This window comes from Euprymna scolopes, chromosome 7, assembly GCF_053919585.1.
Source record: "Euprymna scolopes isolate OS-2025 chromosome 7, ASM5391958v1, whole genome shotgun sequence".
Taxonomy (NCBI): Eukaryota; Metazoa; Mollusca; class Cephalopoda; order Sepiida; family Sepiolidae; genus Euprymna; species Euprymna scolopes.
The window spans coordinates 37,507,894-37,532,196 of NC_136488.1; the positions used below are offsets into that span (position 1 = coordinate 37,507,894).

Below are 24,303 nucleotides of genomic sequence, written 5' to 3' on the forward strand. Positions count from 1 at the left end.
GTATATTGTGTATAAATAAAAGAATGTAATTGTAACTTAAGCAGACGGAAATACACAAAACTTTATTTTTAATTGAATAGATATGTGCTTAGTAAAATCCTAAAGTATTGAATATCAATCTATCTAGATTGGGTAATTTTTATTTTTATCCTAATTCAGAGTGGACTTAGAAATTTTATAAAAAAATTTTTTTAACACTTTTCAAATTAGTACATTGGCTTATTACCAATAGGTCATCCCAACAAATATGGCATCATGGAGGAAATAAGTAGATAATACTAATATATTTATCCATTTAAAAAGTGCTTTTCGTAAGATTTCATGTGTAATCATAAATTTATTTTAAATCAAACTTTAAGCAGATCCTAATCTTAATAAAAGGCAATTTTTATCGCCTGCCTATAAACGATTTTTCATCCTATTTTTTTTTTTCAAAAAATCTTTACATCCCCTCTCAAATCTTGACATTTACTGAAGAAATATCACTTTTCAATATTTTTGCTGATGTTAGGTTTAAAATGTTTAGTTTATTCACACACTTGAAAATTAGTTTTAAAAAAAATCCTAGAAAAAAACTATTTTTGTAAAAAAAAAAAAAATATATATATATATATATATAAATAAATAAAGTTGTTTCATTAATTTTCTTTCTCGAAAAAGAACTTTTCATAAAACTAAAATATGGTTAGTGTTTTTGGTTTTTTCATTGCTTTTTCTGCTGGACTGCTGCTAGTTTGAATTTATTCAGTTTTTTTCCAGTGGTTTACATCTGTATCAGCAGAAGTCGATTTTATCTGCCTCAAAAGCTGGCCGAACATTATAGTATTATATACTACTATTGATACATTTGAAGGGAAAAAATGAAGAAAAAAAGTGCTCTTTTACAGGACAGTGTACCGTATCATAAGTTGATAGCAAAACCATATGAATTCTATTTTGAATTGCTTCTGTACTCTCCAGATCTGCTGAGAGAAAGTAAGAAATAGTTTATTAATACAGCACACAGTTCAAAGAAAATGAGATAATGAATGGCTAATTGTTGACTTCACTAACTCAGTAAAAGAGAATAATCAGCTAGGCAACTCCTCCCTAGCAGTTTCCCAGCTCCTCATTTGATAGTCCCTTTCCAGTCTCTTACTCAAGAAATATTTTTTTATTTACATCTTTAATTTTGTTGTAACATTTTTATTTTGTTTATTCTAGGTATTATGAATATGGCTGGTGCTATACCAGGTAAGAAAATATTAATTAAAAAAAATTTCTTTTTATTTTGAAACACATTTTATTTTCATGTTGACATTCTTTTTTTTTTTTTAATCTTCAGGTTTTGTTGGAGTGTACATTGCGGGTCACATCTTAGAGGCCACCAAGAGTTGGGGAGCAGTATTCAGTCAAACGGCCGTTGTGTGTATTGTTGGCTGGATTGTCTATGTCATTTTTGGAACTGGACAACCAATTATCTGACAGGCAGTGAGAAAAAAATAAATAAAAAATAAAAAAATGAACAAAAAAAAAAAACTGTGGGTGGGGGTAGGGATAACAAAAAACCTTTTTTCCTGTGTTCTTTAAAACACAATGGGGGACCAGAATCAGACATTTTTTAATTATTTTTCTAAATCGAGTGACTTGGTCAACGACCATGTTCAATGATGGGGTCCACTTTACTTTCTGGGGGGGGGGAAGGTGGGTTGACAGGTAGGTAAATGAGAAATCTTTGAGGAAAATGTTTCTATAATTGTGTTGCTTTTTTTTTTAATTATCTTGTCATCCACTTTAGTTAAAAAAAACAAAACATTGTGTTAGAAATTTATAAACAAAACCTGTGTTATTGAATTTTTGATACGAAATGCACCCCAAAATGATAGAGTAAATATCTTTACTTTTGTTTTAACATTAGTTTTTTTTTTAAATATTTTTGCTGAATAAAACACTTTATGAAGATTTTTTTATTAAAATAAATATTGTAAATGAAATTTAAGTCACAGATGTAAATTTTAGAACCAGAATTGGTTCTTGTCCAGAATTTCCCCTATTTAAAAGAAAACAAAAATAAAAAAAATCTGTATCTACCATAATGAAACCAAAATATCAATTCCAAAAATCACATAAATTAATCAAGTAGTTTTATTTTTATGAAGAAAATCATTTCCTAGCTATTAATAGAAATTTGTGGGCATTACAACATAACTAAACACTTCATACTAAATTTATCTCCCTTTGTTAAGATTTTTTTTTCGAAATAGTGGGTAAAATAGTTCCTCTTTGAATATTCATAAAATTTGATTTTCTTATTTAAAAATAAAACGACCATTTACATGATTTTTTAAAAATATTTTGTCATAAACTGTACAGATTTTTTTTTTATTTCGCATGAGGAGAATTCTGGACAAGAATTTCAGAATTTATAAAAAATGAAAAAGTTTTATTTTTAATTACAGTGTCCTCCACCGTAATAGCTGGCAGTAAAAAAAAAAAAAAGTGTTAAAGTAAATGTGAACTCTTTTAGTCTATCATTCTGAGGTGCCATATAGTATTTTCAAAGAAATGGTTTGAATATTTCTTTTTGTTGTCGATAACCCCTCCCCCAAAGATCTGTAACAGTCTTTCATAGAAATTAAATATTTGTGCATATGTGGGCAGCAAATACACATTTCAGCATTGTTGGAAGAAACACTTCAAAATAATTGTCTTTTTGCATTAACTTTTCTATTTAAAATTTAACGATTTTTCTTAAATAAAAAAATCATAAAAATTCATTGTGTTAACTTTTTATAATCCAGGCTTTCAAATTGCATAATTCATTATCAGGTATAGAAGTTATCTTATGAGTTGGACGCCAAGATTTTGAAGGTCTGAATTATGCTAGTCACAAGTTTGGATGATAAAAAGTCCACATTTAATTTTGAGTGTGTCTATTATCTTAAAAATTAGGAAAAGTTGATGTAAAAGTATAATTGTTATGAAGTCTTTACACACATTGTTTGATTAACGTGTGTGCATGTATATATTTCAGGTTAATATTCAAAGATAAAAGCCAAGGAATTTAACAAGATTTATATAATAGTGCTCGATAATTTACATTCAAATAAACATTATTTTAATGTTGCTGCATAATCATGACAATGCTTTTGGTCAATTATTTATTTTAACTAAATGACCTTGTCAGGCAACATAAAAGAAGAAAACGTTTATTCTTTTGAAGAGAAAGATCTGCCTCTACAAAAGAAGTAACCTCTTTTATTTTTTTTTGTTGCCTCGCGAGGTTATTTATAACTAATTGACTGAATCATTGTCATGAATGTGTAGCAACATTAAAATGTTTATTTGAATATAAATAAATGTGTGTGTGTGCATATATATATATATATATATTCAAAACCCGAACACTGTGACCAACTAATGTCATATTACTTACCATCTTGGCTTAATGATCTTTGCACATAATTTAAATTATAAAATTAATTATGCCGACTGCTTTATACAGGAAAAATATGTGAAAATATATTTTTTTTTTATTTCTCTTATTCCATTTCAACAATAGTCACTCCGGTCCCCACCCAAGATGATAGATGTTACACTGATTAAGAAAATATTCCTTCCTCTTTAAAAGATTTTTTTTCTTCTTTGCTCTACTTTTTAAGCATTCCTAACTGCTGCTAAATTGGACCAGTTTATTTTTAGTGGTAGATTATGAATGCTTGTTATAGGTCATTTGATAAAAGTTGACCAGATGGGGATTAAAATAAACTAAATGAGATTATAAAGGTAAATATTAGGTTATCCCAAATGCAAAGAATGTAATGTTGTCAGTGTTAAGGAAGGAAGACAAAAACAAGAGATGTATTTAAATCTTTATATATATAAATAAATATGTATACATGTATGTATGTGTATATATATATATATTTATTTAGTAAATTTTTTCTTTTTTATTTGTTAATAATAAGACTTCCTTGAACATTGACAAAAAAATAAAGAAAATCAAATTCATTAAATAAATATGTATGATTTTTGTCTTCCTTCCTCAACATCGACAACATTCCATTATTTGCATTGTGATTGTCTTCTAACACTTACCTTTATACATAACTCACACAATGCTTCAAGCAAACTACATTTCATTAAATGAAATTACTTTGTTGCTACTAATTTAGATTTTTTTTTTGTATCTTGGAATAGACATTGTTTTCTGGTTAAAAAGACATTTTTCAGAGGAGGAAGAGACGTTACTTAAAAAAACATTTCTTGGCATTATTTTGACGCTCAAGAGAGATAAATCTATGAAGCTCTTCTCTACTAGATTCTTTGTAACTGCTCTCATATCCATCACCTCTTTGTTTTTTTTTCTATTGTGAATGCAAAGAGTACTTATTATCAATTCTTCACTGCCATCTTTTTAATGTACACACGAATAAGCAAAATGAACTCATTCTAAATTCATACAAACAAAAATTAATTTCTAAAAATTTCTTTTTTCCTTTTTAATTGCATGATTGTTTTTCAGTTTGTAACATCAAATGGAAATCTTATTCATTTTTTTTTGTATATTCTTGAATTTTATTAAAATCCCTATTTACTTATGAGATCAGTTTTTAATTATCAGATTTTTTTCTCTGAGTAAGGATAGAACATACTACACTTTAATCTTAGCTTTAAAGTAACAAACATTGGAATATACGTATAGAATTTGAGTTGAAATATCTTTTCTATTAGTTCGCTAATAGTAAGTCTAACCTTAAAAATAAAATGAAAAACTCTCATAATAATTAGACACTTCACCAAATTTCAAAATGAAAAAGACTGATCTGATGACAGGATTATGCAAGGAAAAGCAACTTTTCACAAATTACTAAGAAAAGCTAAACTGAAACCATGCTAATGTATGCTCAAGAAAAAAAAATGGTTTCCCAGCATTTTTCAGTTCTAAGATGGTTTTTAATGATTTTATAAACAAATGGAGGGAATTTTTCTTTTGTTTCAAACTTTTGTACCTGATTGTTTAGCTTACAAAATCAACAATTACTCCTTCATTCTAAATAATTGAGGAATCTCTTTCTGCAACATCCATCATTGCTAAATGATGGACTTAAAAAAAAACAATATGGCTTATAGTTAGAATAAAGCTGTTTGTTTTTAATTTTTGTGCTGAATATCAGATAATCTGTGGGTAACATATTTAGAAAATTAATTTACAATCCGAGATAAGGTATTAATTGAAATAATGTTAAACGAAATGATATTCTTTATATATTTTTCGAAGGAATAATACCTCTCTCCTGAAAAAATTAATTTTCTTGTCCCCCACCCCTCTTTGAAGTAATTGTTTGCATGTATCATCTCATAATGTTGGATGTTTTCTGCAGCCCGAAAAGATATCTTATAATTATGGATGATTTCTTTTCAATCAGAGAAGAAATAGTTTTGTGAAAAAAAAAAAAAAAAAAAAAAAATTACACTTAATTTAAAAATCAAAATTATTTTATTTATTTTCTTAAGCTTCCATTATTTTATTTATCAAAAGTAAAGAGTGACTTTTGACAAGATTTTTTTTCTCACATTTTTTCTGTGTGAATGGATAAAAAAAAACTTTTTATTGAAGTCTGAGAAAAAAAAAAAGTTATGTCTGTACATGCGTGCGTGCATTGTCTCTCCTGTACCTACCTATCGATCTGTCTATGGATTTATTGAAATGTAGTCATATTGGCAAACTTTGAACAAAACCCAAACACAATGTATTACACAGTGATGACTAAAAGCATTTACAAACCTAAAAATCTATTTGTTATATTTTATTGCATGTCCATCAAAATTGTCAAGTTTCATCTGTTATATATATATATATATATATATATATATAAATAGTTTTGAAGCTGCAGTTTCTATGAGGAAAATTGAAAATCTTTACAGGCACATATGTAAGTATCATGTTTTATTTTATCCAAAATATTTTCTGTTTATTACAAATTTTAATTTTTATTGATTATTTTTCCTTTTACGTTTATTAAGCAAATAAAAATATATGTACCCTCTCTGTGTGAGGGTCTGTTTGTCATGCTTAAGTTAAAAAAAAACCTATAGTCAACCTTTATTAAAATTTGTGCACTGATTGTGTGACAATACCCTTAAGTTTTGATGTTTGATCAACAAAATTTGGATTTTTAAAATATTTTTATTTTTTTAACTATTTCATCAATCTCGTGGTCTGGATGATTAGTAAGACACCAAAGATGACTTTTTTTTTTTTTTACACAGAGATCACCACTTATCAAGGCCCGGAAGCCACTCAGGGATAAGGGTTATTGCAATCATTTTACTCTAGCCCTCCCAATTTTCTGCTTTCTTAGCGCTTGTCCTGGTCTTTATTTCTTCGTTTGTAATATAGTCTTTTTATGAGGAATTGAAAAATTTTTCAGAAGCATTGTATCTTTTGTGGCTTGTATACTTCTCTTTATGTCCACAACTCGCACGCATACAGAGACAACTAGGGAAATATGGGAATGGCCAGATTTTTAAATATCACTTAAGTTTAAAATAATATTTTCATTGCTAAACAGCTTGAATGGACACATCTTTAAAATGGATCTGGTTTTGTTAATCATCATCATCAGTAATGTTGAACCTAGTTGGTAATTAAATAAGTGATCGTTTGGAAATGATAGGTGCTGTATGTAAAATACTTTATGCAAATATTGGTGGGAAGAATAACCAAGACGAGGATGGGGATGATTCATGCCAATGAGATAGACAGTAAATCTGAGCCCCACCTCCTTTTAGACCGCAACTACTACTAAAATAAAGTCTTCAATTTTTTACTTATAATGAAATTTTTAACAAGTTTTCTTATTCATCAAAATCTAATTGAGTGTCTCTGATATTAAATCAACCTATTTTGTGTCATTGCATGACAAAACAGAAATACTAATTCTATAGGATCAATTGCTGTAAAAAACTGTCATGGTTGTTCCGTGTTGCCTGTGACAATGAATAACAAAATAGAAGAGGTAATAAGTGCATATAATATCTTTCATTTCTCTCCATTCAAGAATTTCCTCTCATTGAACTGAAGCAGATATTACACTTTGATGTTAGTTTGAAATCGAGAAAGTGTATTTTATTTAGTTTCAGACCAAAGGAAAAGAAGACTAATTTAAAAAGAAAAACAAGTGAGGCATGCATGCCCCCCACCCCTCGTGAGTGCACAGTGAACGAGGCATGAAAAAAATGACTAAGTTCAGCAAAAGGGGGCGTTAAATCCTGGTGAAAATGAACAAAGGGTGCAGTTTTAGGCCTTAACATATGTAAATTTGAGTTCTGTACCATAACAAAAAAAAAAGAAAGATGACTAAGTCCCCACCTCCATTTAGCCCCCAAAACACTCCAAGTCCTTAACATATTTAAATTTGAGTTCAACATCATGCAAAACTGCTAAATAGACATACACAGAAAATTTTGGACAAATATGGTAAAATAGTCTCAAAAATAGTGTTTTTATTAGCCCTAAAACAGACCCTGGGGCACAGCCAAGAGTTATCGCGAAGTATAGACAAACAAAATTATATAGAAATCAATTAGTTACAACTTTTCAGAAAGTTTTATAAAAATCCAACGCATCAATATTTTTCAAAATAAGCACAAAAGTGTCAATTTTAGCCATTCTAACCCGAAAGGCACCCCTAGGAAGGCAACCAGTTTTCCCGGAAAATCCATTCTGTTACTATTTTTACTCATATCATGTTTAATGTTTGTGCAAAATTTCAAGGCATAGTTATTGAGAAAAATGCGGACGGACAAGGTTGAATTTACAGGTTCACCCTCCTTTTGTCGCCCCCCCCCCCAAAAAAACAAAACGAAACTAAAGACTCCCACTACAGCTAGTCATATGTAGTTAGTAAGCCCTGTTCACTGTCAAAATAAAATTCTGAAAACATTGCATGAAAGGGAAGTAAGCAATGTATATATTGATGAATAGTTATCGACTATGGAATAATTTCTTGTATAGAAAATCAGAAAAATCTAATAAATTACAATATTTATTAATCCCATAAAAAATTCAAAAAAGGAATATTCTCAACCCATGGATTTTCAATAATAGGTTCTTTTCATCCGAGGAAAAAAAATGTATTGCTAATAAGGATAATTTTGAAAAAATATTAAATAATTTTTGTCGATTATAAAATAATTTTCAATTAAATTCAATTAAACAGTAAAAAAGTGAACAGCTAAAGCAGGAATTGGAATACACCCTACTAAAGCCTGATTGTCACAGCTGGTGAATTTCAAAAATGCAATTCGGATGTGAGGACAATTTAGAAGAATGATATGCAATAAAATTCTGTTTTAAACTTAGAAAAAATGCCACAGAAACATATGGAATGCTTCAAACTGTTTTTGGACCATCTTGCATGAATCGAGCATCAGTTTTTGAGTGACATAAGAGATTCAAGGAAGGTAAGGAGTCTGTAAGGAAGTCAGAATAATAAAGAATTTATAGAGACAGTGCACAATTTGATGTCAGTGTGGGAACTGTACACACAAGTATTCACAAGGAACTGAAGATGTGTGAATGCACCAATCCACAACTCCATCCTGGACCAAGATGGCCATCAAAACAGTTCCTCACCCTCTCTATTGTTCAGACCTTGCTTCCTATGATTTTTGGTCATTCCCTAAGCCCAAGGAAAGCCTTAGCGGCTGTTGTCATGAGATGTAAGAGACTGTGACAAGGGTCATTGACACACTCACACAAGAACACTTTCATGGGCCCTTCAAGAATTTGTTGGAATGGTACAAGTGCATTGCAACCGGAGGAGATTACTTCAAAGTGGTCTAAAGTTACATGTGTGTACTATCAATAAGAAACTTATTGAAGGTACCTTGTATATAGTAAGATAGATTAGTGTTGGGACAATTAATTGGGAAATTTTGAACTTTTGGGGGTATTAAAATCAGAAAAAATATTCCAAAAATGATTCATTTAATTTTTTTTCTTTTTCACTAAAAAAATGAAATAAACACTTTTATTAGAAGACAGTTTTATGTTGTAAATAAACAAACGGCCACAGCACTGCAAATTAGGAACCCCATTCTCAGATGTAGCATTGACTCTTAGTTAAATATATATTTTTTTATTGTTAAATTATGATAAGCAAAGTAAATATTTTAGAGTTCCTAAACCCTTTGAAATGTTCATTTTTTTTCACACCTATTTGCTAAATGTCTATATGATGCCTCTCAGAGAGTTCATAATTTAATAAGATTTTGAACACATGGGTAAATTGATGAAAAATTAAAAAATAAGAAATCACTGATAATTTCAAGAAAATGTAGTATTTACAAAGTACTAGAAAAATGTTTAAAAATAAATTAAAACATTTTTGTCAAGAAAAGAAACTACTGGTAATTCATTGATAAAAATAAATAATTATTCAAGAATTTATGGGGGAGAGATCAGGTTCACACCTAAATATTGCTAGTCAGACTTGAGGTAAGTGGTAGAAAAAATAAACATCCTTAAAAAATAAGAATGACTAATAAATTATGATAATTTTATGTTAAATTTGTATATGAAACTGATCTCACACTCTAAATTCTAATTTTATTTTTTTTTGTCTAGTAAAGAAATTACATTCATTAAATAACAAACTAAGAATTTAGGGTGTCTAAAACCCATGATACCAATGTTATGATCTGTAACTTCTATGATTCAGCTGGTGTTCTCTCCCATGAACCTTGCACACATATAGATTGAGTAAGTATCAAACACTCGATGATGTAGCTAAATCAAATAAATATTTAAAATAAAAATATCGTTATGGCCTCCTTCAACAAGGATTGGATCTATATGAGAATTTATGAAAAAGTCATCAATCTATGTGTAAACCGATGCTCTGTCCATAGTCTTTGAACATTATATAACTAAACTTGGTGTATATTTGAACACTATATTACTGCTTACTGCATATATCTGCTAATTTGACATAATATAGACTTTAAATTCCTTTCTTTCCCTTGTTAATTATGGAAGTCTTGGGATTGAATATCAAACTACGGAGTTAAGCTGACTTACAACTGAGTTTAAATACTTTTTATTGGCAGTAATTATCGTTACCTACACTGAAGATTGCATGAAATATTAGCATCTATATGTAAAATTAATAAAATTATATTATTTAAATTCACATAAAAGTTTTCTCAAAATCCACATTTTGTCTTGATTATTAATTCAAGATGTTTTGAAAAGGCTTCAATGTCCTCTATTAGTCCTTTGTTTAAAAGAATACACACAAAAAGACAAAGATGTAGTTTTTTGACAAACTGATACTTTCATATTTTCCATCAAATCGTTTGATAACATGAAAAAATGAATAAGAAGAAAATTCATGGGTCAAGGAGAACGAGGAAAGATGAAAGTATGTATTAAAAAATTTTTTTTGTTGTTTTTGGGTGTATTCGTTTAATTAAAGGACATTCTGGAAGAAGGGAAAGATGATTTTTATCTCTGAATGTATTCTAATATTGCTTTTATTATGTATCATCTACTTGGCTTACTTGGATTAAGAAACTTTTGCAACACATGAGGCAGTCAAAGTATACCATCATTTTCAGTCTGAAGTAGTATCCAAAGTGTTCCTCCAGCTTCTTCAAAAAATAAATAACACGACTCCCATCTTATTACCTATATATGGACATAACTAATAATTTATTAAAGGCCCACTTGAAATAAAAAAATAAAAGGACAAAAAATATGTCTGGTAATCTCCTACTTTGTTGTAAAGACTTAGACACCTACATGGACTCAAAATCTATATCCGTAACACCCTCCCCTTGACTAGAGAATCCAAACTAGAATCAGATGACCAGGCCTAATCTTGCAACATAGCGTTAGCTACTTATATTTTCTTTACAGTTCTCTCTCGACCCAGAACTGTACCTTAATCAACGATGTCTCTGACAGCATAGTGCTCAAGTATCTGAATTTGGTGACTTTAATGTTCAGCACAGTAATTGGCTTTGTTTCTCTAGTTACACAGATGTAGCTGGCAGCATCATGCATAACTTTACTATATTCTATTCTCTGACACAGACTGTCATGTTCCCAGGTCATCATGATCAGCAAGCATCGCTTCTAGATATATTTCTGACCACAGTTCCAAAGGATTATGTAATAAATGCCCATAGTCCTCTCAGAAATACTGGTCATGTGATACTGGTAGAGATCACCTTAAACTCTCAACCCCATGTTGAAGAGCTGTTGCTCAAAACGATAAGGTACTTCAAGGAGGTAGATTAGAAAGCCACCAGAGATCAAATCTCTGATGCTTCATGGAGTAGTGTTTTTTCTCTTCCTGTGGAACAATGTGCAAATAAGGCTGCTGAATGGTTCAAAGCAGCAATTGGAGCACATGTTCTCATTCAGAAATCTTATAGAAAACCCCACTCTCCCTAATCGTTCACTTCTACTTGTGCAACTGTCATTGCTCAAAGACAGCCTGCATTCTACAGATTTATCCAACATAAATCCAGTACAAACAGACAAAAGTATATAGAAGCTAGAAATAATTGTAAGAGTAAAATAGCTGTAGCTACAATAAGGCAAGCTCATTCTATTGCAGATATCTGGAAGTATATACAATGCACTGGATCAGGCTATGGCAGTAGCCCTAGATATATCTAAGGCCTTTGACAGGGTCTGGCATGAAGGTCTTCTCATGAAAATTAAATCATATTGACGGATACTTAATATAATCAAATCCTTAGACATGAAAAAAATCCAAGTTATCCTTGATGACCGTTTGCCAAATCAACATGGTATAAATGCAAGTGTGCCACAGACATCGATCCTTGGACCTTTATTATTCCTGATATTCATAAATGACCACCTTGATAAAATTGTCGCTGTGATGGGAATATTTGCTGATGACACCACACTCTATAATCGACATGGGAAAACGAATGAACACATACCTAAGGCGATGGCTTAAAACTTAGAGGAAGATCTAGAGGGGACATAAATGGATGGTTATATTCAATGCTGCCAAGCCCCCTTTCCTTTAACAATTCCAAGAGACCTTCTCAACGACTGACTACCATAACTAATAATACACTATTTTTGGCTTAACATTCACAAGCAACGTAAATTGAAACAAATACATTGAGAACATTATCAAGGTGGGTTCTCTTTACCGTGCTAAAAAATTAAATTGTCAGTGCATGGAGACCTGCCACTAGTCTCTCACTCAGACAAGGTTCAAAAAAGAGTCTTCAACCTAATAGGTCCCACACTATCAATCAAGCTCCAACCTCTGTCTCATCACTAAAATATTGCATCCCTGTGCTTGTTTTACAAGTATTTTAGTAAAATGTGCTCCAATGAACTCAAAGCACTTATACTCCCTTGACATAAATACCCTTGACTAACCTAACAAGCAGCAAACTCTCACCCATACACAGTAGAGACCTCTAGATGCCATTTGGTCTTTTGGACTATTTTAACGGTCATCTCTGAACACATATACCACGTACTGGATAAGATGGGTGAAGCCAAGGCCTTTCGCAATGTGTACATTGGCTGCTGAATGGTTCAAAGCAGCAATTGGAGCACAAAGTCTGGCACAAAGGGCTGCAAATGAAAATTAAACCGTACAGTATAACTGCATGTATACTTAATATAATTAGATCCTTCTTAGACAATAGCACCATCCAGGTTGTCATTGATAGACGTACATCTAAGCAGCATAACATTAATACAGGAGTGCCTCAGGGGTCGATCCTTGGACCACTATTATTCCTGATATTCATAAACGACCTCCCTGATAATATTGTGTCCAAGATGAGTATATTTAGTGATAATACAACACACTCTATAACATGTATGAGGGAAGAACGAACGTACATAAATCTAAGACAATGGTAGAATCGTTAGAAAATGAACTCCAGACTGTAGTGGAATGGGTCTGCAAATGGATGATAACATTTAATGCTGGTAAGACTAAGTTGCTCTGCTTTAACAATTACAAGACACCTCTCCAACCACCTATATCCATGACAAATAACACCCTTTCTGAGAATTCTTCCTTCAAGCTCTTTGACCTGATATTTGCGGGCAATATAAATTGAAACAAATATATTGTGGACAAAAACGAAAGCTGCTACAAAGAAGGTGGGTTCCCTCTATTGAGTTAGAAGATTACTCACACCTGAGTGTATCCTGTACCTCTACAAGGCCACCATTCGCCCATGCATGGGTATTGTTGCCACATCTGAGCTAGTGAATCTCGTACTAGTCTCTCCCTCGTGGATAGGGTCCAAAAAAGAGTTTTCAAGCTAAGAGTTTGTCAACTAAACTCCAACCCCTGTCCCATCGCCGCAATTGCATCTCTGTACCTGTTTTACAAGTATTTTAATGGAATGTGCTCTGATGAACTCGTTGCACTTGTGTCCATATCCGCGACAAAACCGCTGTTGAGGTCCCTAAATGCCAGAAAGCTTTCTACTCTAATAATTTTTTTCCTTGAACAGCTAGACTTTGGAATTCCCTTCCTGATACCTGCTTCCCTAGCTGTACTGATATGCAGAAGTTCAAATGTAACGTAAACCAACATCTTATTAAGCGTTCTGAGGCATGGTTCCAAATAGTAGCTCCTTTTGTCCAAGTGGCGATATGCCTTGATGGGTGAACATGAGTAAAATAAATTAATAAATAAAAATATCAAGGGCAATATAATAAAATAACATATAAAAGTTGTTTCCCTTTAATCAAACTGAAAGCAAGTTGGCGAGTGCAAGGGGAATAACTCATTCAAAAATAAACTTCACAGAGTTATCTGATCATAGACAGATAGAAAATAGAGCATATGTAACAAGAAGCGACTCACAAAACTAAAATACGAAAAAGAATTATAAGTAAATAAACACCTAAAATACATTAGAAATAGATTACTTTATTTATTATATAAATTATATTATTTTTGGTTTACTGTTTTATTCTGACTATTTTCCTTAGGATCACTAATTGATAAAGAGAGTGGTGGTGGTGGTGGTGTGGTGTGTGGTCGCAATATGAACACACGGCAGTAATAAGACTGCATGCGGCATGCCTTTATCTGACACTATGGGCCAAAGTTTTATCACATTTTATAAAGGAGTGAGATCTGATATTTTTAAGAAAAAAAATTTGTGTAATCATTAGCAATAGACATGGGCACTTTGTATAATCAGATTTCAAGGGGATTCTGCTAAAATCGCCATCCTTTAAAAACCAAATCTCTTTAAGTCCTCCAAATACCACCATTTTGTTCGGAAATAAATATACTTTCAAATGAATTAGTAAATAATAATGTACATTATATATTTTTAAAAATTTTAAGTAAATAAAATGATAAAAATGTGATCATCATAAAACAGCGCTTTCGGTAAGGTTTTGTAAAGACCCCCCCCCCCCTAATTTGTAAATACTCGTATCGCGTTTGTATTAAGAATTTTGTCCTGAAATTTAGAAACCAATCAGTAGAAATGTAATTTTTAATAGTTTGGGATATCTGAAATACTCTTGGCAGCTAATTTATTTTGTTGTGTTAAAACAAAAAAAAAAAAAAAAATCTTCAATATAACGAGTATTGAAAATTTTGAAAAAATTTTCTTCGTATACTCACTGTTAAGTAAATTAATCTTTTTACTGTTTTTATTCAATAAAAGTATAATTGTATATTGTTTTCTCTTGTGGTAATTAGGAATTTAAAATGATAATATCCGGAAAAAAATTATTTCTATTTGAGCTTGGATGACAAAGTATCAGTAATACTAATAGCATGCACGGCTGTTAACAGATGTTTTTTTTTTTGTTGATTTGTATTCCAAGACGAATAAGAAAAATGAAAAAGAAAAAAAAAAAAAATGAAAAATCTGAATATGTAAAAATGTTCTTACATGTTTAGTTAGAGCTATTTTGTTATTAGAATATAAAATTAAAGCAATTCCAACCAGTCTGGCATTATGAACTTTGTTCAACTTGCAATTTCTCACATATTTCTGATTAAATTTTAAAAATATTTATGTAGTTGAAAAGACAAGAAAATAAGCTTTCTAAATATATAACTTGCATGCACGTTTATCCATTGCATTAGTTTTTAACAATGAATTAAACAGTTTTGCTTTGAACAATTCAAAATGCGAAATTATTTTTTTTAGTTCACGTGTACAAGCAATACACCCCCTCTATATATTTTATTTTAATCTTTTTTTACAATTTTTTCAGTGGATAATTATCGAATGGATACTAATCTACCAGATTATCAGAAAAAAATGAAAAAAGAAAAAAAATCAATATTTAAATATTTGTAGAGGGTGCTCAGTTTCTAACGCATCGAATCACAGAAATTAGGCACCTGTGACTTCTGGAAAATCTACAACAGTGTAGTAAATAATGGGCAATCAACAATTCCCCCACTATCCAACAATCATGAAGTTGTTTGCTCAGCAACCGAGAAGGCTAACATGCTTGCCAGTCGGTTTGCCTCAAACTCCACACTGGACCTTGCTAACTATCCCCTCCCTGATTTTCCTTTGCGGACAGATGCCACATTAGACGATCTGAAAATCACCCCTTCTCAGATGCATGCTATCATAAAAAATCTTGACACTTCAAAAGCATATGGACCTGATCTCATCCCGGCTGTGCTATTAAAAACATGCTCCGTCGAAGTAGCTCCGGTTTTCTCCAAATTTTGCAACAAATGCCTTAATGAATCTTGCTTTCCTACCTGCTGGAAAACTGCTTTTGTGGTACCAGTTTTCAAAAATTTTGGCGAAAGAACTGACCCAGTAAATTACCACCCCATTAGCCTCCTCCCATTTTTCGCCAAAATATTTGAGTCCATAATTAACTAAGCTCTAATCCATCACCTTACAGATGCTAAACTTCTGACCAACCAACAATATGGATTTAGGCAAACCCGTTCCACAGCAGACATCTGAACTGTAATCTCTAAGCGTATATACCATTCACTTGACAAAGCAAGGGAGGGTAGAGCTGTAGCTCTAGATATATCTAAGGCTTTTGACAGGGTATGGCATAAAGGTCTTCTCAGGAAAATCAGATCATATGGTATCACTGGAAGAATACTTAACATAATTAAATCCTTCTTAGATAAGAGAAAAATCCAGGTTGTCTTCGATGGTCGTACATCTAAACAATATGAAATAAATGCGGGAGTGCCTCAGGGGTCTATCCTTGGACCTCTATTATTCCTAATACTCCCTGACAAAATTGTCTGTGAGATGGGTATATATGCTGATGACACCACGCTCTATAACAGACACGACAGGAAAACAAATGAACACATATCTAAAGAAATGGCAGAAACACTAGAGGATGACCTCCAATCTAGTGGAATGGGGTCAAAAATGAATGGTTACATTCAATGCTGCAAAGACTAAACTTGTTTCCTTCAATAACTACAACAAACCTTCTCTACCACCAATAGCAATCTGAAAGTACATTTTTTAGATTCCTCGGCCTAACGTTCACAGGAAACATGAGTTGGAAAAATTACATTGAGAGCATTGCCAGGACCACTGCGAAAAAGGTAGGTTTTCTCTACCGTGCTAGAAAGCTATTAACGCCCGAAAGTATCCTGTACCTCCATAAGGCCACCATTCACCCATGTATGGAGTATTGTTGTCATATTTGGGCTGGTGCATCTGCTACTAGTCTCTCACTCCTTGACAAGGTTCAAAAGAGAGTCGCCAACCTGATAGGTCCTGAATTGTCATCTAAGCTTCAGCCTCTGTCCCATCGACAAAATGTTGCATCCCTCTGCCTGTTCTACAAGTACTTTAACGGTGAATGCGCCGACGAACTGCAAGCACTTGTACTCCTTAGGTGTAAGCGCCCCCGAAAAACCCGACAAGCAGCAAAATCCCACCCCTTCACAGTTGAGATCCCTAGATGTAAGAGAGCCTTCTACTTCAGTAGTTTCTTCCCCAGAACCGCTAGACTTTGGAATTTCTTTCCGGGTTCCTGCTTCCCCAACTGTATTGACATGCAGAAGTTCAAGTGTAACGTGAACCGACATCTTGCTGCCCAACTCTCCACATAGTACCCCTGTAGCTTATGTCCCTGATAGTAGCCCCCTACATCAAAGTGGCAATGTGCCTTGTTTGGGGTGAAAATGTAAAAAAAAAAAAAAAGTTAAGAAATAAAAACGTCTTAAACAGGAAAATTTAAAAACGAAATAATGTGTCACTCAGTAGAAAAAGGACAAGAAATGTAATTGAAAATAAAAATAAAATTCATTGAAAATTTGTGAACGATTTGTCAGCTTTAGTAAAAAAAAATTTTTATATTTAAATATGTGTGCAAAAACTTTTTCAAACGTCACGTTTTCTGTTAAAGTGACGTCTGCTAAAGTGATGTCACTTGTTTAAAATAAACTTGTATTTTTGTCTGTTTGGTTTAATGCTTGTAAAGTTTCACACCCTCATTTACCTAAGTTTGCATATTTAAAAATAATTTGATGTTCAAAATCTAAGTTATAACATTTTCAAAAACCAATAATTATGAACCACTTACAGTAAATATGAGTGTCGAACTCCCTTAATCCTACCTCTAACTCTAGGTACGAGTAGCAAGCCTCCACCTAAACCTTCTTTAGTCCTAACAATAAGGCTAAATCCGAGTGGTAAGCTCGCCATAAACTAAATTTCTCGCTAAACTACATATAAGCATCTAAAAAATAATCAAGAACATCCTTCCTTAAAGAAAAATACACATTGGTTAACTGTCCTAAAACGCTAGGATGGCCTTGAAATGGCGAATTATTTCACATTAAATTCATATAAAACTAACCTTTACTTTCAATTCTAAAATTGTCTTTACTTTTGTTTCTGTTGAGTTTCAGAATGTTCACACATAATTTCTCTTAGCCTTACCTAAAGTCAGAGTGGCAACCTCTATAATACATACCATATATAATGGTTAACTACTCTAAGATGCTAGAATGGCCCAAAATGGGAAATCATTTTACATTAAATTCTAAAATAATTTTTGTTTATCTTTCATTAAAATTTTTCAAAGTGTTCACACATAACGTGCTCAAAAGGTAGAATCACATATTTCAGAAAGGTGGTAAGATGAGGAAAGGTGAATGGTAGGTATTAATCTACAATAATATCGAAGAAATATTGCAATATATTCATTTTTAAATGGTCATAGATTTAGATTTCAGTTTCTTGTACATAAAAGGCATTACAATTCAACTTTGAGTTCTCTAACTTCTTTTCTTTTAATGGATACATAGCATTTTTAAGGAATTTAGCATAGTTATGTGCATTTACTGCAGATTATTTCGGAATCATTAATTTCTGGAGATTTTCAATGACGTATTCTGATTCCTTGCACAAGAATACGCAAATATGGCAAATTTTATTTAATCTTGTGTTTCAACAAAGATATAGCACTTTTACTGAAAAAGTAGTATAAAAAATGTGATTAAACACATATGGTCTTAAAGAGGGGAAAATATCCAAACATGTGAGGCACAAAAATAGTCATAACTTCCTTAGTTTTAAAAATTTAAAAAGATTATTTCTTAGCTGATCAAGCTCTTTCTATATATGCCATTATTGAGATATTTTAAGCCATTTCAGTTTTTTCATGTGTATTGATATAATCATTACAATTGGCGACATAAATTATCTCAACTGAAATACAGTAAGGAAATTAGTCAAACATAATTTATCTACTCATTTATGATCTATTTGCATTAAAAAAATATTAAATATTAATTGATTTTAAATTAACACTTATAATGCGTGATTGACCTAAATAATACTGTGACACAGCTTATTTTTCTCTCTCTCTCTCCCTGTATCTGTCTATCTCTATGTGTCCCTCCCTCCAAGTGACTGAAACCAGAAATAGTTTCGCATAGCTGTCTATGAATTTGTGTGTCCGTTGAGGTTGAATAAATGTAATAGCATCGTCAATGATTTATTTTTGGAGTGTAATATTTCATAAATAAACAATAAAAGTTAAGTTTCTAAGCAGAGTAATTTCATAAATTATATAAATAAAACGTAAGAATAGTGTGTACTTATAAAAATGGCGACCTGTTTTATAGTTGAGAACTGTTCCTTTAGTGTTGGAATAACTGAATAGGGGAATTGTAGAATGCATACTTTTCAGCCAATCAGCTGGGCCAGATTTTTGAATGGGAGAAATCATTATTTGTGTAGGATTAAGGGGGTAAGAATATGTGATTGCATAGTAAATCTGTAATCAGTTAATGACGGCTAACACCCAGGACAGTACAATAAAGTATAAATGCACTCGGTGTAGAATAGTGATGTAAGAGGACTTGGTATGGTGGGGGTGAAATTTGAGCTACTTCCTCTGTAGGTTAGGATGATGATCATCATAATGCTCCTTGGAATAAATGTAACGTTTTAATATAATGTAATGGCTGATGGCGTAAACATAATTTTTTTATGTGCCATTTGTTGTTGTATGTTTTTATGTGCCATTTGTCTATGGTAGTTTTGTCTAGAGGGGAAAAATTGCGCCTCTTTTATTATATACGATATAAAAATATGCCATACACGTTTGAAAGTCAAATATACACCTGATGAAGGAAAATATAGCATCATGGACACACCTCCTGATGAAAGTAAGAACATCTTTTTCTTTTTTTTTTTTTTTACAAAGGAGTCACCACTTATCTAGGCCCAGAGGCAAGTCAAGGATAAGGGTTAATGAGTGTACGGTATTCAATGGGAAATACTGTAATCATTAGTAGTAGAAATTTGGTAAATGGGATTACTTAAGGAGGATGGCTCATCAAGAACTTGTTTATGTTGAAAACGACCATATTGTAGTTAGCTGGAAAGCAGACAAATAGAAGCGAGTTCCATAGGCGTGCAGTTCTGAAAAAGAAGCTTTCACGTTTAGTTTTAGGCACAGATAAAGAGTGGGGGAAATTATTGATAGTGATTTGGCTATACGGGTATTTTTTTGTGAAAGTTTGGCAACAGGGCACCATAGATTGGAGGTCAGACAAGCACTTGCCATGAAATGATAGAGCAGAGACAGGCTCTCAACGTTTCTTTTGTGGGAAAGAGGTTGCAGGGAAGAGAAAAAGGCATTCCCTACTAGGCTACGAACTCTGTCAAGGCAAGATAAAGTGCTTCTAGTAGCTCCTGCCCAGATGTGGCAACAGTACTCCATCCTAGGAGGTAATTGTATAGGTAGAGAATTGCATCGGCAGTGAGATATCTATTTGAGCAGTAAAATGATCCCACCATTTTTCCTGCGACCTTGGCAATGGATTTGATGTAAGTGTTCCATTTCAGATCAAGTGTAAAAGGTCAGATCAAGAAATTTATCAAAACATGGAGCTCTCAAAGGCGAGAGTCATTCAGTTCAATTGATGCCAGACGGAGGTCAGAGGATTGATGATGGAAAGATAGAAGCGTGGTTTTAGATGCTTTAAAATTGGTTTCAGCAGTTTAAATCTTGTTTTTCGATGAGTCTCATTCTGCAATGCCCAGCAGACGATGAAAACCAGCTCAGAAAATGCAGAGTAAGCTTATTCGCTGAGAAACAGTGACAAAAAGAGATACGAGTAAGCAGGCAATACCAAATTGGAAGAAAAAAAAGAAAGGAAAAAGTGTTGCATTGCACTTCAAAGAGAAAGAAAAGAAAGGACAAATTATCATTGCGCTTCAAACAACCAGTCTTTATTCTTGTGACAAGGAAGGAAAATGAACACTTCCAGGCTAGAGTCTATTTGTAAATCTCCGGAAATGGTCCTTGCGTTCTGCCAGGAAAATCAGCTGCTGGCAACTGAGAGGAGATGCACAAAATGTTGTCGAAAGGGTATCTTAAAATGAAACATAACCGGTGGTTTCGGCTGGAGGTGCAGTAATGGCCAGTGAAGACACTAAATCTCCTTGCACCATGGCACCTTTTTCCAGCTATCCCATCTCTGGATACTTATAAATATAAGATTAACATATTTGTGGGCCTACGAAATGGCAACATACAAAAACCTACGATTAGCGTGTGATATCAGGCCAGATCACACTCTTACCAACTGGAAAACTTCTTTGCCAAGACGATTTCCTTCAAAATCCCCAGAAGATCAGAGGCTTAGGACACACAGTGGAAGCGGACGAGTCCATCTTTAATAGATATGGACATAATGTCAGGAAGTTCGTCGAACTGCACTGGGTCTTTGGAGGATACGACTCTGCTGAGAAGGAAGGTCTTGTTGTCACAGTCCCAGACTGTAAGGTGGGAACAATTCTTCCGATAATTAAGAAATATATACTGCTGGGAACCAGGATAGTCTCCGATTGCTGGAAAGTGTATTGCAGAGTAGGATCTGAAAGGTACAATCATCTTACAGTTAACCACTTTAGCTTTAATTTTGTGAAGCCTACGACTAGGGCTACCACAAATCATGTGGAGAGGATGTGGAAGGAAGACAAAAAGAAATAAAAGAGAGTGTGGAGCTAAACGCGATCTGCTTATCAGTTATTTGATTGAATTTATGTGAAGATAAAAATTTGGAAAGAATCCTTTTGTATCTATCATAAATCATATCGCAAAAAGCTACCCTATTCTCTAACGAACCTTCTTTGCCAGCATACTATGACATCATTGGCTGCTTTCCTTCAATCAGCAGAAAATACTATCCCTAAGGAAATAACCTATCCTCAGGAAACCATAAGTTGCCCCAAAAGTGTAACACCCCTTCCCCCACAATAAATGTAAAATTTAAACATAACAAAAAAATATTTTCAAAAAGAAATCTTTGTAGAAAATGCATCACAAAAAAACAAAAAACAAAAAATGCCGTTGTCAGCTGCTCCAAACTTTTCTTTGGAAGAAAACTAAAAAATTGTTAAAAAAACTTTTTCATTGAAAACAAAAGTTTTACGAAAAAGATATACCCCCGACCCCACCAAAAAAAAAAAAAAATTTGTTCTTTGTTTTTTAAAACAAAGCAAATACTTTTTCATTAATTCAAAGAAAAAATAACCCTCTATACAGAAACAAAACAAACGTATTCACTAATTTAAAGAAACAAAACTTTTATGACAAAAAAACAAAACAAAAAAAGAATAGTTAATAATAAAAAAAATAAAACAGTAAATTTTATGAATTTTTTTACGGTAGGGTATTTATTTTATTTTATTTCTTTTTTTCATTTTTATATAATCCGGCGGTTTTCGTCATCTGCCAGGATTTAAACAGCAGAAGTACCTTAAAATTAACCAGCCATCTCTTTCCCCATTGTACCATGTGCTCAAGATCAAAAGAGAAAGAATCAGAGAGAACTTGGTCATTTATAGCCTTTGAAGTGTTGCCATAGATGGTAGTATCATCAGCATAAATGTTTACAAATGATCTTAGGATATGATTTTGGAGATCATTGATGTAGATCAGAAAGATGGACCCCTGAGGAACTCCAGCATTAATAATGTGAACTTCTGATTTCTGCCAATTAACCACTATTTTTATGAACCTATCAGAGAGAAATGATTTAATAATTAAAAAAACATTCCCAGCTATACTGTAGCTGGAGATCTTGTGAAATAGGCTTTTATGCCATACTCTATCAAAAGTCTCTGATATATCAAAAGCAACTGCCCTAGAAACGAAGCCTCCATCGAGAGATTCACTAATCCTATGTGAGATATAACAGCACATCTGCTGTAGATCTGGCAGAACGGAAACCATATTGCATGTCACTGAGGAAGTTATTTTTGCTGAGATAGCTGACTACTTCTCTATTTAACACAGATTCCAGCAACTTACTCATGACGCACAGGAGATTGATCTGTACTGAGAGGGAGATGACCGATCACCTGAATTTTTAAATACGGGCATACTGATGAAGTTTTCTAGGGTATTGAGAAGCATTTCTCCTTAAGACAAAACTTAAACAGCTTTGTAAGTATGGGAGCTACTACATGTAAAATAGTTTATTAGAGAAAAACAAAAACATATGTATATGTATAGTTATACTACATATACACATGAATTGGATCAAATTTTGCTTTTGTGGTGTGATTTTGGAAATGTTATTTATTTATTTATGTTTTTAGAAATTCCAAGTGAATATAATAGAAAATTTTCTAGAAGTTACAAAGATTCATTTTTGTATAATTTTAGTCGAAATATAAGAAATGTACATTTTGATAGTTTTATAGCAATAAATAAAGACTTCTTTTCTTTCTCAAAGAAATGTCCCTACTATACAATTTGGTCAAACACTGCAGAGTGTATTAATTTCATCTGTCCCTTCAAGATTCTCTTTAACCCCTTTGGGAATCATTGTTGGTCAGTAGAGAGATTCCTGAAAGCAACGAGGAAAGGCGTTTCTTTCCTCTTTTATCCTTGTCCATTGGACGCTCAAGTATCGACTGTCTCTGCCCGAATATAAATCTTAACAGACTTTCTGCAACCCAAAGACTTTCTGCTTTTCCTTTACTCACTTGGACACTGTCCAACTTTCTTCAACCTATACCAAGCAGTATAGGTTATTGGATGAACCCTTTCATTATTATAAAAAAGGGTTTTGTTTTGTATAATAATTTTCATTACTTACTAATAATATACAGGAGTTGATCTTAAGAAGCATCTACTGATAAGATCAACTTTTATAGTTTTATGAGAATAATGATTTGAACCAACAATACTCCCTCCCGAATCCAACTGAAATTTCCATTAAAAAAAAGCTTCCGTCATATTGTATGGTAATTTGACAAAATTATAATATAATTAAAAACCAAGAAATCAAAAATAAGCTAGATATACATTTCCAAAAATTGGTGATGGCCTAGAAATGGATGATCATTTTGAATTAAATTTATATAGGAAAGTGATCCCCAATCTAAAATCTAAAAATATTGGAAGTCTCTAAAGACATATTTGGTAAGTAAACACGGGAAAAACAAATTGGTCAAATTAGTGATGGTCATAAAGTGGGTGATCAGTTTATGTTAAATTTGTATAGGAAATTGATTCCTTCTTTAAAATCTAAAATGCTTGAAACAATTAAAATAAGAAAATAAAAAACCAAAATGGAATTCTCTTGCAACATGATAGGTAATTGTATACGAGAAAAAAATGGGTAACAGGAGGCTAAATAACGAATAAATCGATGGTTGTTATGAATTGAAATCGACTAAGCAAAAGTAACAAAACAAATTTTGAAACAAAAATTACAGTTTCAAAAGTTTAAAATTATCGTTTGGTAAAAGTTATTTGTTTGTATAATTTTGATATTTTTCACTTAT

At 32.3% G+C, this 24,303-nt stretch overlaps 1 protein-coding gene and 1 long non-coding RNA gene across 2 annotated transcripts in view; one reads left to right on the plus strand and one right to left on the minus strand.

The window, feature by feature from the left end:
• The window catches only part of LOC145279684 (voltage-gated purine nucleotide uniporter SLC17A9-like), a 105,289-nt gene extending 103,771 nt beyond the window's left edge, over positions 1–1,518 (plus strand). Inside the window, exons 11-12 of the mRNA XM_080130958.1 lie at positions 1,204–1,233; positions 1,325–1,518. Coding sequence (XP_079987084.1) covers positions 1,204–1,233; positions 1,325–1,464 — 170 coding nt within the window. The 3' untranslated portion in view covers positions 1,465–1,518. The remainder of the gene's footprint in view (positions 1–1,203; positions 1,234–1,324) is intronic.
• LOC145279685 (uncharacterized) overlaps positions 1–24,303 on the minus strand; it is a 546,911-nt gene that overhangs the window by 6,383 nt on the left and 516,225 nt on the right. The gene's annotated exons all lie outside the window — the stretch shown is intronic.